Genomic DNA, 16,485 nt, shown 5'->3' on the forward strand with positions numbered 1-16,485 from the left:
TACACCAAGACTTGCCCCACTTGATATTCTACCAGCACCCTATAGTGGGGCTTCCTTGAATCGGGCCTTACTTGATGTTTAAAACAATTTAGGTCTGATATCATGCACAGCTCTGAGGAATATTTTCCACAACTGGCAGTCGCCAACAGAAAATGTTCGTGTTTCTGTCATGACCTGGGATCAACAAAGTTGGCAGGGCTCAAAACTCCAGAATTTACATTCCACATTGAGTGGCTTCTGCTTTATATCAGGGTTTTGATTCTACACTTGTCTAAAAAAAAAGGAAAACAAAAAAAAAGTAGTTGGATATTGGACAGGCTGGATATTGTGCACCAAAAGGTAGTTTTCATGTGGAGCTTTGACAGCAGCATCTGTATTACTTTGTCACAGTGTGCTTCACAACTTATGGCGATGACACATCGCTGTAGCTTGTCAGGAGCATTGCTGTTCCCACTGATGTGTCATCGGCTTGAATAATTATTCACAGGAATAAACATTAAAGGTTTTGGAGGTGATTACCCTAATGGTCTACCTTGACTTATCTATGACTTAACATATTTTGAAAAAAGATCCTTGACAGTTCTTGTTGATCTGAGCAGAGATATTAAAATAAAAGAGATTGGTTGAAAAGAAATCCTGCCAAAAAAAATAAAATAAAAAACATCCATGTTGGTGTTTTTCACTGAAGGGCTCTTTACATGCTGCGTTTGGGAACCAGCAGAATTGTCAACACCAACAAGTATCAGGCACCAATGCAAGGCACCAGTTGAACCAAGAAACATCACCCCATAGACGGATTTTTATGTAAAAAGCAAACAGTGTTCTTCCTGTGAGTTATGAGATCTGAAATATCTAAATACTGAGTTACAGGTGACAAAGACCAGGTTTGGCCTGATCTTTGTAATTTTTTTTTTTTTTTTTGCAAATACTGAGCGCTCCAACTTTTGATCAGTTTAGAAAACAGCAAGCTTATGACAGTCCAACTGCAAATGGGGTTCTTCTAGTGGGGTCGACCTTGACAAGAATGCCCAAATATGATTTTTCAGATCCACCAATCCCCCTGTTTTCCTGCTGTTCCTGTTCTACCTGCTGATGTTTGACCCTTTAACACCACAGCTTCAGCGTTGACATTCTTTTGACTACCGTAACTTTTAGCCATTGACGTAATGAACGTACTTCCAACGGTTTCTGAAGTGGAGAAAAGCAGCCGTAACCCTTGTGCTATCCTAGGCACTTTAACATTGGGAGTTGGGTCAGCTAGACCCACTAGACAGTGCGCTGAACCTTTTTTCTTCAATGATTTGTGATCTTCACTGGTGTCCATGGGTTACATGAAATCTTTCCACCTTTATCCACCTTTGTCATGGTAGGAAGAACACGTCAATCCAAGGGTGGGGTCATCTACGATAGCACAAGGGTTAAGCCAGTATGTACAACACTTTACAGAAGTGAAACGCTTGTTCTGTTACGCAAAACTTGACGTTGGCAATGTGTTGCATATTGGTGCAAAACTAATATGAAAAGACGCTTTTCTCCGAGTAAGGTTATTCACGCTGAAGGTCGAAAAGTCACAGTAAGTCACAGAGTGTGTTATTTAGGTGTCGCCGGCAACATCTCTGGTTTTGAAAGATCCAATCACGTGATCGGAATTTAGGCTCAATCACCAAGTTTCAGGCTTGATCGAAATCGGATGTTGTATCCCGATCAGAGATCAGATATTTATTTTGTTCTCATTATTGTGATTAGCACTATATATTTCAAGCCTATTATTTCAAATGGTAAATGGCATTTACTATACACAGCAAAATCTGCAGTGTTGATTTGTGTTGAATTTTCCAGTGTTAAATATTTCGAGTTGATAAGTGTTGATCTTAGTGTTGTTTTGAGCACATCCAGTGTTAAAACAGAATTTGGGGCGGAGCTTTGTGCTGCAACGGCTGACGGAGTTATTTCAAAGTCTGTTGGCGGTTTTTTCTCGGAGAGCGGAGGAGGAAAGTCGTCTGCGACATTCATTTCAAAAGGGTAAGAACAAAAATATAAATTTCTTCACTTTTATAAACATAAAGCATGCTTGTAATGCGATAGATATTAGTTAGCTTCGATGTATATATTGCTCTTAATGTTAAGTAACGCGCTATTTTTCTTAAGCTAGTTTTTCAGTGTTATCATCATGGCGACCCACTCCAATGAAAATCGCCTTTTCTTGAGTATTTTTAACATATTTTTGTTACATTTTTCTGATGATATTGGAAATTGAATAATGTAATATGTAAAACTGTGTTTTTAGTATTTCTTTTTGTAATTGTAGCAGACAAAAATGCGCCGTTCGGAAAAAAAAAACTCAAATGTGACGCAGTTACTAAAATGGGCGACCCGGTCTCTCCGCTCTGCCCCCCTCATGCGTCTAATAGATCCATGAACGTCTTTGTCTCGTCTGCGCTGTAATCTGGATCTAAACTGTACGCACAAGGTAGTGTTGGTTGGTAGTGTCACCGTTTTCCAGCTCAAAGTAATCTGAAAACCGCCAATCTCTTCTATGTCCCCGGGGTGGGGGCGCTGCGTACGCTGACACAAGCACACACACGCACACCCCACACACAGTTCTGCTCCCGGACTTTCATTCATTTTCTTAACCCAATTTTGGACAGGCGGGGCGGCAAACCCCCAACAAAAGGTTGTATGACAGAGCCCGGGTCCGTTAAGCGCCGTCTCTGCCTGTTGCGTCTCCAGGTTAAAAAGGATAGCGGCACTCCAGCGGCCATACAGCCTAACTTAGTCCGGTACGGTATTTTCATGAGAAAAAAACCCCGCTGAACCGACCCTAAAACCGCCAAAAACGCCCCCAACATAGTTAAAAGACAACTGAGCGCTGTCACAACAAGGATCCGAAATATAGTAGTAGTGGGACTTTATAAATCTAATGTTATAACTATGGTACAAGGTTGGACTCAATTACAGGTGTGAATAAATCAAAAGCACATTTTTAAATCGAAAGTGATTTGAGCATTAATAAGAAAAGTAACTTCTGCTGCGCGCCATAATTATCTAAAGATGGGGGAGGAGGAGGAGAATGGACATTCATTGGAGGCTTGACAGGGGCGCGAGACAAAAAAATACACAGTAATTTTATGACCCTTTTGCTACTTATTTATTATAAAATACTTAAATGTCGCAGGATGGGTGAGATTCTGTGTGTGCATGTGCGTCAGTTAAATAGAAAATCACTCCAGACACGTTTTTGATCAAGTAATAGTTGTTTTATGAAAGAAAGCTAGAAAAAGTTGATTTTGCATATTACACATTTTTAAAAGTATTACTGATATGAATTCTGTTCATTAGAACAAAAATGTTTATCTATGCTTCAACTTGTCTAAGAGCAAATTAATTCTGTGAAACTAAAGTACTGTTTTTCCTTAACAGTTTCTGTTAACTGCCACTATGCTGCTAAAGGTCAAATATGAAAGTACCAAAAAATACATCCGATTACAGTCAGGATTTACCTATGCAGATGTCATCTGTGAAGGTGAGCAGGCATTCTGTATAATTAAATATTTACATCATTTGGTCTTTGCTAAAATGCAAGGAAGCTGGGAATATTTGATCAAATTTAATGACATTTTTTTATTACTGCAGATGTTATTACTTTTTTTCTTTCTTTCGCTCATGCCAATTTTTTTCTTCCAGTAAAAAACAAGTTTGGACTTCCGGATGGAACTGAGCTTCACATTTTTGACGACTCTGACACAGCAGTGGAGGAAGATGTTCTTCTTGAACTTATAGAAAGCAAACCTGACCTGTGTCTGACTGTTTGTGACAGCATATCAGACAGTAAGTTTCAGTAACTTTTTGAATGATTTCACATAACTTATCATTAGCTCTTGTACAAATTTTTACATTTTTTTCCCTTTCTCTCCCTTAGAACATTCATGTCCATCCACCCTCCCTGAAGAACAGTCAGTCACTTTAAGTGTGACTGACTTCTTTAGAGAGCTAGGAATTCCCACTGTCAGAGATGGAACAAGCTGCGAGGTCTTAAGTAAATCAACCACTGAGATTTCTGAGTCAGATGCTGCAAAAGAGGTATACAATTTGAAGTTAAAAAATATATTTTTAAAAATATTTGGATCTCTAATTAAAAAAAGAAACATTACAATGTTAAATGTAAGGCCATTTGTGCTATGTAGCCTTTGGTTATAGTGTATGGAGCCAAGTCTTATTAAATGTTCAGAATAGTCTCAATGTAAGCTTAACATTGTTATTTCATTTTTAATCAATTTTTATGTGTATGTGGGTAGATGGTTGAAAATGCCTTGCATGCGAAGCCAGGAGGTGAGGATGTTCTAGATGAGTACAAGTCAGAAAATTCACTAAAGCATGGGACCCGAAGGAAGCTTGTCAACATATTGGTTAGCCATATGACTGAGTTACATGGGTTAGTGTTTTTTCTGTTATTTTCACTGTTGTCACACAGTTATCTTCTGGTAGTTTTACAGAAAAATGCCCTTTTTTGTTGCTCTATTTTATTTTTTTAGATTCACAAGACAAAAGTGATGTTTGGTAGAACTGGTTGTAGTTTAAGTTAACTTGATTTCTTCATTTTATGTTGTTTTATTTTTCTTTTGAATTTTGAAGGAGGATTCCATCTCACAAACAGAAAGAGAAGTATGCCCTTGGAATCATAACACTTTTTCCTTCACTGCGGGACCCCTTTTCTCCAAAGGGCTATGTAAGTTTATTTAAAATTAGACAAACAAGAAGACAGCATTTGTCTGCAGCTGTGTTTTGAAATGTTTGTTATTCTTAAATTATTTAATAGGAACATTTTTATGATGCACAAAAGGGCACTGGATATTTAGCATGGCGCCTCAAGACCATATCCAGAAAGAAGTATCAGAGGCCGGTCAAAGTAGCTAAAGATCTTGAAGCCCATGGACCAAACCGCAAAAGATCAGCAGATGGAGTGCCTCAGCAACTTACTGGAGATGCCTGCAAAGAGGCAATATCATTTCTTCTCCATTGTAATGACGACACAAGTGTTATGGAAAAGATGAAGAAGACCTTTAAACACCGCCAGGAACTGATCCATGACCCACAAAGAACAGAAGAAGTCTTCAAAGTCTTTCCACGTTTTTTAGATGTCAAAGGACTTGTAAGCGTTTGTAATGATCTTGACCTTTTTCAAATATTGGTAGATTTTGACAGCTCACTGTAAAGTATTCATTCATATAATACATTTTCCCTTTTATGTAATTAACAGCTTAACCAAGACTTTGTGCTGGTGTTTGGAGCTGAAACTGCCTCGAGGATGCTTGAAAAGTGGGACACGACATTTAAGCAAAAGATCATTGAGGAGGCCAAACACCTGACACGGACAAATGAATTGTTTCAACTTTTGAAAGCTGCTGAAAACTTAACAGAGAATGATGAGACCAGTAAGCATTACATTGTCTATAAATATGATAGTTTACACTGTATTATCTCTGTGTTCAGAGTGGATAATAATAATTTCTTCCCAAATTCTCTGTTATTTTTTTATATTTTGATAGACTGGGACAGTGATATGGCTTCACTGCTGCTCCTTCTTCATCTGTTGCCACCCACAGCAGGACGAAAGAGGATTAAAATAAGCCCCACTGATGCTGTACCTAAAATGGTGCACTTTCATAAGGTATGGGTTTTACAATATTTACAAACTGGGAGTGAAAAAAAATCACAGGTAGGTCATGCACAAATGTGTTCATATTTTTTATTTTAAGTTGTGCAAAATATTAATTTGTGTACACTTTTGTGTTTCAGCATACATTTCTAATTGACAGTTATCTAACAAAATTCTGCATCCCCTAACAAACACTAGCTAACTTTATGTCTTCCTCCACTGTATCCATAAACGTCCTCTTTGGTCTTTTTCAAGATGTCTGAGCTATCTCAGTCTGGCCTGAATTCTCTAAATTGGAGATAATGTTTGCACCCAAGAAGTAACACTCATATCCTAAAATATCTATTTATTTTGAAATCTTTGTCAATGTTTTCTTTTTCAGTCATGTTGCAGCATTGGTGAACACCTGCAAAAACGTGAAGGCAAGCAACCCTACATCCTTGCCATTGGCCAAACCCAGAACAAAATTGAGACCTTCTACATCATTGTGGACAAACAGCTCATTCCCTGCCAAGCCACTAGTTCACTGGGCGCGTTTGATGAACTCTTTAAATCCCACTATGTTTTCAACTTGTCCTATGAGGAATCCCTGGTCCAGCTCTACACTTTTGTTCAAACAACCATCTTTAACATTGATGTCACAACAACAGACGAGTCTCCGAGAGTTCGTGAGTTGCGTGCTAAACTGCTCAACTAGCTTAAAATATGTTTAAGTGTTTCATTTGTCAGGCTGTTCATGTGACCTGTAAGTCTTTGACAATCCATTTAAGACTTGACCATAGTTTTTATCCAAGCACCAGGTTTAAGTTGCTTTGTGCACAGGGTTGTTGTAGGCGTCAGTTTTCAACTTATTCTGGTTTCAAAAAGCATTTGGAAACTGTTCACAGGGACAAGTTACAGAGTGGTAATTCAGCAAACTTAGAACCATTTGAGGCCCCTTCTTTCAATGACACAACAGAAGTAAATTCGGCAGATGAAACTCTGAGGTCAGAGGCTGGATGTTCTGAGAATAGTGGATCAAGTCCTCAAAAGGAGAATGTTAAAAGTATCTGCACTTCAATTATAGCTAAACTCCAAGGAAGTGGAATGGCAAACAGTGTTGTTTCAACTATAATTAGTGATATGCAAGAACTTACAACTGAAATGCAGTCTCAAATCAAAGTTGAAGTTTTGTCTGCTTTGCCTCCAGACAACCCAATAAGACCTTCACTAGAAAAAACCTTTGACAAATTTGAAAATCCCTTTTTGAGCTTTAACACAGAAACAAAAAGAGTAAAATACTTCAAGAACAAATGGGGGATAGTTGAGCCTGTAGAAATAATGTTAGGTGTTCGATTTGACAATCGTAAAAATAAACAAACAGGCACTTACGATCAAGTTCCAGTTAAAGATACATTTGTTTACATTCCGATTTTAGAAACAATTAAATTTATATGCCGAAATTCTGAAATATGTAAACTTCTCAAACATCATCACTTCTCAAAAACTAATGTACTTGAAGACTTTTGCGATGGAAGTTATTTTAAAGCACACCCACTTTTCTCAGAAAAGCCAAATTCTCTACAAATTCTGTTGTATTATGATGATTTCGAAACAGCTAACCCACTTGGTTCAAAACGCACTGTTCATAAAGTTGGTGCCCTCTATTTTGTCCTTAGAAATTTGCCAGCCAAGTTTAATTCTGCTCTCATGAACATTCATTTGGTTGCACTGTTTCACACAGATGATGTTAAGAAATATGGCTTTGATCCTATTCTGCAGCCTCTGATTAATGATATCAAAATATTGGAACACGAAGGCCTTTACCTTCCATTCTCCACAGAAAAAGTCCATGGAACCATCTGTCAGATAACTGGGGACAACCTAGTAATGCACACAATTCTGGGTTTTACAGAGTCTTTTAATGGGCATTATTTTTGTCGTTTGTGCTTGATTGAAAAAGATGATGCCCAGAGAATTTACAATGAGGACGATTTCCAGGTAACTCTGCGTGAAAGAAATGTTTTTGAAATGCATTGCAAACAATTACAGTCGGAGCCACAAAAGTCATCTGTTTTTGGCTTAAAGCAAAATTCACCACTGAATAGTCTGCTTTACTTTCATGTTTCAAACAATTTCTCATTTGACATAATGCATGACATTCTTGAAGGGGTGGCTCAATATGAGATAAAGTTATTGTTGGAATATCTGTCAGAAAATTTTTTGTCAAAATTTGAGCTACTGTCCAGAATTTATGCTTTTGACTACGGGTACCTGGAACGCAAAAATCGCCCTACCAGGCTTACTTTGGACAGTTGTGGCAACAGTGTTGGACTGAATGCCATTCAGACCCTGTGTCTTGTTAGAAACATTCCCTTGGTCTTTGGGGATATTGTGCCGGAAGGAAACCAAAACTGGACATTGCTGCTTCTGTTACTCCAGATAATTAACATAGTGTTTTCAACTTCTGTTTCATTCGGTATGACTGTGCTTTTGAAATATTTAATAATTGAACATCACAGCCTGTTTAAAGTGTTGTATCCAGGTAGAAATCTTATTCCCAAACACCATTTCATGATACATTACCCAGCTTGCATAAGAAAAATTGGACCTTTGATACATATGTGGAGCATGAGATTTGAAGCAAAACACAAGATTTTCAAAAACACTCTTAAAAACTTTAAGAACATTACTAAATCCCTTGCAAAAAAACACCAGATGTCACTTGGGTATCATTGGGAGACATCACAATTAGACAGCATTGAGTATGGGCCTTTGAAGTCATTTAATCTAAAAAATGAGCCCAATGTTGACATGTTTTTAAGAGCTCTGAATTTTTCACCAGAAAAAATCTTTTCAGCTAATTGGATTAAAATATGTGGTACAGAGTACAGGCAAGGACTAATAATCTGCAGTGATATTGTTGATGAAATTCCAATGTTTGGTAGGATACAAAAGATCCTTTTATTAAACACAGAGATCTACTTCCTTGTAGACAAGCTTGTGGTGGAACATTTCAATGAGCATTTTCATGCGTACAAAGTGTTCATAAGTAATGAAAATGATTTCATTAAAGCAGACTGTCTTGCCATTCACAGGCCGTTTGACTTACAAAGTGCCTACAGTGAAGACGACAGCATTTATATTGTACCTCTGTGTTTGTTGTAATGATGGTCAAATTTACCTTGTGCGCAAAATGTTATGGTGCTTGGATGATTTGTTACTCTTAATAAAGAGTTCAAAGCTTTCTCAAATGTCATAATATTTCTTTCACATTGTAAAATATTTTTACACTTGGTGTTTTCTCAGGCGGCTGCACCTACAACCAAGCTAGGGATAGGTAGGAAAAGATGATTGTGTATCTGCTCCTACTTCTGTATAATCAAAGAAAGCCACGCTTCAACTGATCGTCAGTTGTTTGTATGTATATATTGAGATAAACATATTTACAACATTAAAGCTACAAGTAGCATTTAGCGGGCCCGAGCACGTGCGACCGCATGGCACGAGCGACCGCCCCGTGAGCAACGCCCTGCTCGAGCCATTCTCGTCGTTTTTTCTTGTCCATTCTGGAGCTCCAAGCTAATGTTAATACGACAGCAGCCTGGGGGGGGGGGGGGGGGGGGGGGGGGGGCTGTAATCTGTTGCCTTAAGGGACAAAGACTTTTGCATATAGCATGAAAAAAATTCAAGCAATGATGATAATTGCTATCACTGTCCCTAAGGATGAGAACAATAGAACTCATTCAATTTCCACTACAATGTCTAGATGAGTGTCAGCTATGTCTGATAACTTGGCCAATTAGCTGGACCGGGATCTTGCAAAGTGCAGGTGGTTAACGTCCAGTGTGATGAGTCTGTGGACGGCAACAGTACAGCATAGCTTTTGGTTTCCACAAGAGAAGAACTCCTGACACATCTGCCCTAACAGACAACTACAAGAGGAGTTGAAATGTATAACACGGTGAAGGAGTTTTTGTGCAGAAAAAGGTACAATTAGAAAAGCTGGTAGCAGTGACTGCAGATGGGACTCCTGCTATGATCAATAGACAAACAGGTTTCATCACTCACTGTAAAGCTGACCCAGACTTTCCAAAATGTCTGCATTACTGCTGCGTCATTCACCAGCAGGCCTTATGTGCAGAAGTGATTGGCTCTGGACATATAATGACTCTTATTCTGAAAATCGTAAACAACCTCAGCTGCAAAGCAAAACAGCACAGGATTTTTAAGGTGCTATTGGAGGAGATGTCTGTTGAATATGGTGAATATGAACATTGTGAATCTGAACTTGCATTCTTGACTGACATTACTGGAAAACTAAACCACTTGATCTGCGAGCTGCAAGACAATGGCAAAACTATTTTTTTTTGACCAGCCTGCCTGAGCCAGTGTTTTTCTTGTGGGGATCTTTTCTGCCAGGGCTTGTCAGCTTGGTCAGTGGATGTTGCTGCAGTTGTTTCCCTTGCTGGGACAGCTGGAGTTAAACACAGCAGCTCACGGCTCTGAAGTGGACCCCGTTGCTGTCCCAGTCTGGATGGGCACTGTGGCGATGTTCCAATGGCCAGGCTGGCTCCTGGTATAAAGAGATTCCCAAATACCATTTCCTAACCGCAGAGCCAAGGATGTGTTTACATGTTTAGGTCAAAAATGTGATGGACAGCTTCATGTTGTCTTTTGATGTAAGTTTAAACCTAAACATGCCACCCTGTTATTAATCCAGTTGATATGGTTCTCCATCTGTGTCTAGGTGATAGAAAAGCATTTTTTTTTATATTTAGAGCTCTAAGCAAACAAACAGTTGTCTATATAAAAGAGCTTTTACAATTGTGCACTTTTAGCAGGTCTCTGAGTTCATGTGACCAATGTATGGTGGATTTTCACAGACCTTGTTTAAAACTGAAGGTGAGAGAGACTTAGAGAAATGGCTTCATTGTTCTGGAGTTCTTTGTTTCATCCACAGAAGAGTAGAATTGGTGATTGATTTTGAAAAGCTGCTGAAAAAAGTATCTTTTTCAAATTGCAATTTCTAACTTGGGTTTTACATTTTGTGTTCCATTTTTTGTGCTTTAATTGGGAAGCATTTGTTATTTGTTTAGTGTTTTTAAGGTTCTGCAAATATACACATCATTTTTTAGAGACATTTGTTATCAGTTGTGTTTGTTGATTTGTAGTTTAATTTCATTGGATGTATAGATGTCGTGTGGGGGGGAGGCTCGAGATCAGGTAGGACCCAGGCGCAGAGACGGGAGGCAAACGGGTTCAGGGCAAGTGGGTTTATTTAACTAACAAAAAGCGCTGCAGAGCAGGATGACAAAACTAAAAACAAAAACTTACTGTGGCATGGCAAGGGACATGGACGCCAGACAAGAAGACGTGATCAACATGAGCAGAAGTTAATGGACCAGCACAGGAGGAAGGGAGAGACAAGACTTATATACAGACAGGGCAGACAAGACACAGGTGAACACGATTAGGGCAGATGGGGACCAAAGGAAGTAAAACTCAAGAAACATGACAAGACAGGAAACCTTTCAAAATAAAACAGGAAACAGAACCAAACAAGACAAAACAAGAACTAAAGCGAAAAACAAGACAACAAACTGAAACCATGACAATAGAAAGGAAAAGAAGTTCAAACATTGATTATAAAAAAGGATATAAGAGATAAAAAAAAAGAAAAAGGAAAAGAAAAAAGATAAAATATTGATTTAATTGCATTTTGAATGAATAAAAAACAATGATTAATAGAATCAGAATCAGAATCAGAAATCAGAAAAAGTTTTATTGCCAGGTTCAGTAGAGCGCACTTTACAAAACGAGGAATTTGACTTGGTGTATAGTGCAATTAAGAATAAGTTAAAAATTAAGTTAACAACAACAACACACTATATACAGTAGAGTAAGGTGACTTAAAGTGGGAGCACAGATGGGCTGGGATGGTGGGGCCTGTAAGTGGCACCGACAGTCCTTTGGTGGGCGGGGGGGGAGGGGGGGTCACCTGGGGGAGTTGGGGTACTGTTCAGCAGGCTGACTGCAGTGGGGAAGAAGCTGTTCTTGTGGCGCGAGGTCCTGGTCCTGATGGACCGGAGCCTCTTGCCAGAAGGGAGGGGCCGAAAGAGATTATGTCCTGGATGAGAGGGGTTGGCTACAATCCTGGCTGCCCGCCTCCAGGTCCTGGAGATGTGCAGCTCCTGGAGAGACGGGAGGTGGCAGCCGATCACCTTCTCTGCTGAGTGGATGACGCGTTGCAGCTTGGCCTTGTCTCTGGCCGTGGCCGCAGCGAACCAGACTGTGATGGAGGACGTGAGGGTGGATTCGATGATGGCATCGTAGAAGTCTACCAGCATCTTTTCAGGGAGGTGAAACTTCTTCAGCTGCCTCAGGAAGTACATCCTCTGCTGGACCTTCTTAGTGATGGAGCTGATGTTCTGCTCCCACTTGAGGTCCTGGCTGATGATGGTTCCCAGGAAGCAGAAGGACTCCACAGAGGTCACCGGGGAGTCACAGAGGATGACAGGGGGGAGGGGGGCTGGGGCCTTCCTGAAGTCCACTGTCATCTCCACTGTCTTCAGAGCATTAAGCTCCAGGTTGTTAGCGCTGCACTATGACACCAGCCTGGCTATTTCACTCCTGTAGGCCAACTCATCTCCGTCAGAGATGAGGCCGATGAGTGTGGTGTCGTCAGCAAACTTCAGGAGTTTGACAGACAGGTGACCAGCTGTGCAGCTGTTTGTGTACAGGGAGAGTAACAGGGGTGAAAGGACACAGCCCTGGGGGGATCCGGTGCTTGTGGTCCGAGTATCTGAGACGAGCTTCCCCAGCCTCACATACTGCTGTCTGTCCGTCAGGAAGTCTGTGATCCACCTGCAGGTGGAGTCAGGCACATTCATCTTGGAGAGTTTTTAATACTAAAGATGTATGAAAGACATACCGAAAAATATGTCTTTCAGTGTTTAACTGGCTGTCTTTGGATTATGCATGCCTGAGTAATGGCCATTCTTACTCCTCATCTCTCTGTTCACTGCTTGCTAATTTACATAGCAGGGGTCCCAGCAGGAGGGGGCGGGGTTGTAACACGACTCCTTCAGCAGAGCCAGGCTGAGAGAGGCTTTGACATGTAAGATGTTAGATGTTAGAATGCTAGATGTTAGAATGACCAGTTCATTGTATATCTATGAAAATATTCAGGGAGCTATGGGACATGTTCAGCTATAGGTGTGTGAAAATTGGTGTCGATTGTTGAAACATAAGTTACCATAAAAAAATGTTTGTTTGGAGTCTAGACAGATTTAACACAGGTTTTTGGATGAAAAAGGATTTTTTATAAATCATCTGTTACACTTTTAAGTCTGAAAAAAATATGGAAGGCAGCAAACACAGATCTCTACCGTTTTTAATTTTTTTGTGCTGATATTTGAAAGATAAGTTATGCAAAAAAATAGGTGTTTGCAGTTTTGCCTAAAAAGACGTTTTCGGACCTTTTTGGATCAAATGTTGTCTAAAAGTTCACCTGTAACTTCAATCATTCTGAATTTTTTTAGGAAAACTAAACCACTTCAACTGTGATCTGCAAGGCAATGGTAAAACTATATTTTTTATGGAACAGCCTGCAGTGTTTCTTGTGGGGATCTTTTCTGCCAGGGCTTGCCGGCTTGGTCGGTGGTTGTTGCTGTTACCAATCCAGTTGATATGGTTCTCCATCTGTGTCTAAGTGATATAATCAGAATCAGAATCGTTTATTGTCATTGTACATGGGGATACAATGAAATTGCAGCAGCCTTGGAGTGAAGGAGTTACATAAAATAAAAATAAAAATAGAATAGAAAAAGAAATACTGTATTTACAACTCTTAACAAAAAATGAACAATATGGACAGAAACTGTTAAATATTAAATATTTGTGAATAAAATAGAAAGGAATTACATGAGTTGCTGTGAGCACAGCTTAATAAATATCAAGTTATTGCACAGTGACCCGGTTAGACAGTCAGGATATTGCACGCATTGTAGTAAAATTAGAGTGAGGTGTGGTTGGTGGACGTATGTGCATTCCGTATGATAATTGCCTATGGAAAAAAGCTGTTTCTTAGTCTGTTTGTCCTGGTTCTGATGGACCTGTACCTCCTTCCAGAGGGCAGCAGTTCAAACAGAGGGAAAGCAGAATGGGTGGAGTTAGTGGTGATGCTAGTCACTCTGCTGATGCAGCGAGACTGGTAAATGTCCTTCAGTGAGGGGAGGGGGCAGCCGATGATCCTCTGCGCTGTCTTTACCACTCTCTGGAGACTCTGCCGTTCTGCTTCAGTGCAGTGGGAAAACCACACTGTGATGCCATAGGACAGAATGCTCTCAATGGTTGAGCGGTAGAACGTTACCAGCAGCTCCTGGCTGACGTCGTTCCTCCTAAGTTTTCTCAGGAAGTGCAGGCGTTGCTGGGCCTTCCTGATGACAGTCATGGTGTTGTTAGACCATGTGAGGTCAGCAGAGATGGTGGTGCCCAGGAGGGTGAAGCTGTGGACCCTCTCCACACAGTTTCCATCGATGTAGAGTGGGGGTGGATCTGTTCTGTTCTGCAAACTGGTGGGGGACGAAGATTGGAGGGAGGGAGTCTTTGATGTGTCCCAGGAGCAGCCGCTCCAGACACTTTGTGATTACAGCAGTGAGTGCAACTGGGCGGAAGTCCGTGAGGAAGGCTGTGGATGAGGACTTTTTGGGTATCGGGATGATAGTGGATGACTTCAGGCAAGCAGGGATGAAAGCCTGAGCTAGCGACAGGTTGAAGATTTTTGTGAAGACCTGGGAGAGTTGATCGGCGCAGGCCCGCAGAACCTTTCCGGGAACTCCATCAGGTCCCGCCGCTTTCCTGGGGTTTACCCTGCTGAACATCCGTGCCATCCGTGCCACGTCCATAAAGGCATTGTTTTTATATTTAGAGCTCTAAGCAACCAAACAGTTGTCTATATAAAAGAGCTTTTACAATTGTGCACTTTTAGCAGGCTGAAAAAATTATCTTTTTAAAATTGCCATTTCAAATTTGGGTTTTAAATTTTGTGTTCCATTTTTCTGTGCTTGTATTGGAAGGATTTGTTATTATTTTGTTTAAAAGTGCTACATATTGTATATACACATAATTTATTTAGAGAAATTTGCTATAGGTTGTGTTTTTTGGTTTTGTAGTTTAATTTCATTGGATTTATATTAAGGAAAAGAAGTTGCAGCATTGATTAAAAAAGGATAAAAGAGACATTTACTGTCTAAGTCTTATGTTACATCTGTAGAACTGTACTGAGAGTTGGGTTTTGTTTTGGAGCACATTCATATGTTTTGTTTGTAAAAAAAAAAAGATAAAATATTAAGTTAATTGCATTTTACATGACTAGAAAAGCAATGATTATTCATAAAAATCTATGAAAGACATACAAAACAAATGAAAAAGCAGTCTGCCCTCCCTCTTGTGTCTAAACTATTGTCACCTCACTTCTGGGTTAGTTAGCATATAAACAGGCAGCTGGTGTGTGTGTGTGGGGGGGGGGGGGGGGGTGAAATTTGACTCCAGCAACAGGAAAGATTGAGGAGCAGGCTGCAGCATGAGAAAAAGACTGAACCATGTAAGAGGAAATGACATCCTACAGTTGACCAGTTCATTTTATATCTGTAAAGAATATTCAAGAAGCATTTAGACATGTTCAACTATATGCGTGTTAAACTTGGTGTGGATATTTGAAGCATAAGTAATTTTAAAACACACTTGTTTGGAGTCCAGACGGAAAAAGCACAGGTTTTGGGATGAATCAGGATTTTTTTAAAATCATCTGTTTCACCTGGACTTCTGAAAAAAATATGGAAGGCAGCAAACACAGATCCCTACATTTAAAAAAATAAATGGTGTTGATATATGATGATTAAGTTATGAAAAAAAATAGGTGTTTGTAGTTTTGCCTAAAAAGACGTTTTCGGACCTTTTTGGATGAAATGTTCTCTAAAAGTTCACCTGTAACTTCAATCATTCTGAATTTTTTTAGGAAGCAGTAGCACATAAATGCCTATGAAAGTTGAATTCTTGGTGCTGATAACCTAAACAGAATTTATGCTAAAAATCTTTGTTCAGTCCAAAATTTCATTAAAAAAATCAAGTGATGAAGTTTCTCGTAGACCCTATAGTGTTACATATCAAAGCTGGAGGTTATTAAAGGCATCTAATTCTGAAATCTCAGCTTCCTGAGACAAACGGCTGATTTATAATAAATTTCTATTATTTGGGTGCACATAATCGACCACTTCCTGTTACGCAGGCACCGTCAGGTGTACACCCATGAAACTTTACATGATGAGAGAGGACCCTTCTGAGTATCTCCAGTTTTAATTTCATGCACATCGGACAAAGCAAAGAGAAAATACAGGGCAGAATGTGCCCAATGCAATAACTAGGTGGCGCTATAGAGCTCGTCCAAGATTGTCATATCCATGGGTTCAGAATAGAAGCTTCATCATATCCATTGAATTTCAGTGAGATTGGACAAGGAATGTGCACGTGAGAGCAACTTTTGTGTGCATAGCGAGATGCCCAACTTTGCCGCTCTGTCACGACCACACCCCCGCATTGAAAGTTATGGTTTTTTGTCAGAGTAAACTTCAATGGCTTTTCAACAGGTGGACGTCATTTTCAGGTGTGTCGGCTCATCCTACTCGGAGTAGTGATGCTCCAAGTAAAACATGTCATTTCCTCTTGCCAGCAGGTGGCGCTACACTTTTTCCAGGTTTTTTCACTGCAGATGTGTTCAGAGTCAGACTACAATCATGCACATCAATTTTGGATCAGATTGGATTATGCATGGCTGAGTAATGGCCATT

The 16,485-nt window shown here is 39.8% G+C and overlaps 2 protein-coding genes across 4 annotated transcripts in view; one reads left to right on the plus strand and one right to left on the minus strand.

Moving 5' to 3' along the window:
* Positions 1-16,485, minus strand: part of LOC101164350 (protocadherin-15) — a 231,738-nt gene that overhangs the window by 125,461 nt on the left and 89,792 nt on the right. The window lies entirely within an intron of this gene.
* On the plus strand, positions 1,515-7,515 carry LOC111946294. Its single transcript, XM_023949456.1, has 10 exons — positions 1,515-2,022; positions 3,421-3,523; positions 3,685-3,828; positions 3,920-4,080; positions 4,296-4,432; positions 4,633-4,726; positions 4,817-5,149; positions 5,258-5,432; positions 5,547-5,668; positions 6,039-7,515. Exons 2-10 carry the CDS (start codon positions 3,439-3,441, stop codon positions 6,351-6,353), a joined length of 1,566 nt encoding a protein of 521 aa, XP_023805224.1. The 5' UTR covers positions 1,515-2,022; positions 3,421-3,438; the 3' UTR covers positions 6,354-7,515.

The sequence above is a fragment of the Oryzias latipes genome, chromosome 19, assembly GCF_002234675.1.
Source record: "Oryzias latipes chromosome 19, ASM223467v1".
NCBI lineage: Eukaryota > Metazoa > Chordata > Actinopteri > Beloniformes > Adrianichthyidae > Oryzias > Oryzias latipes.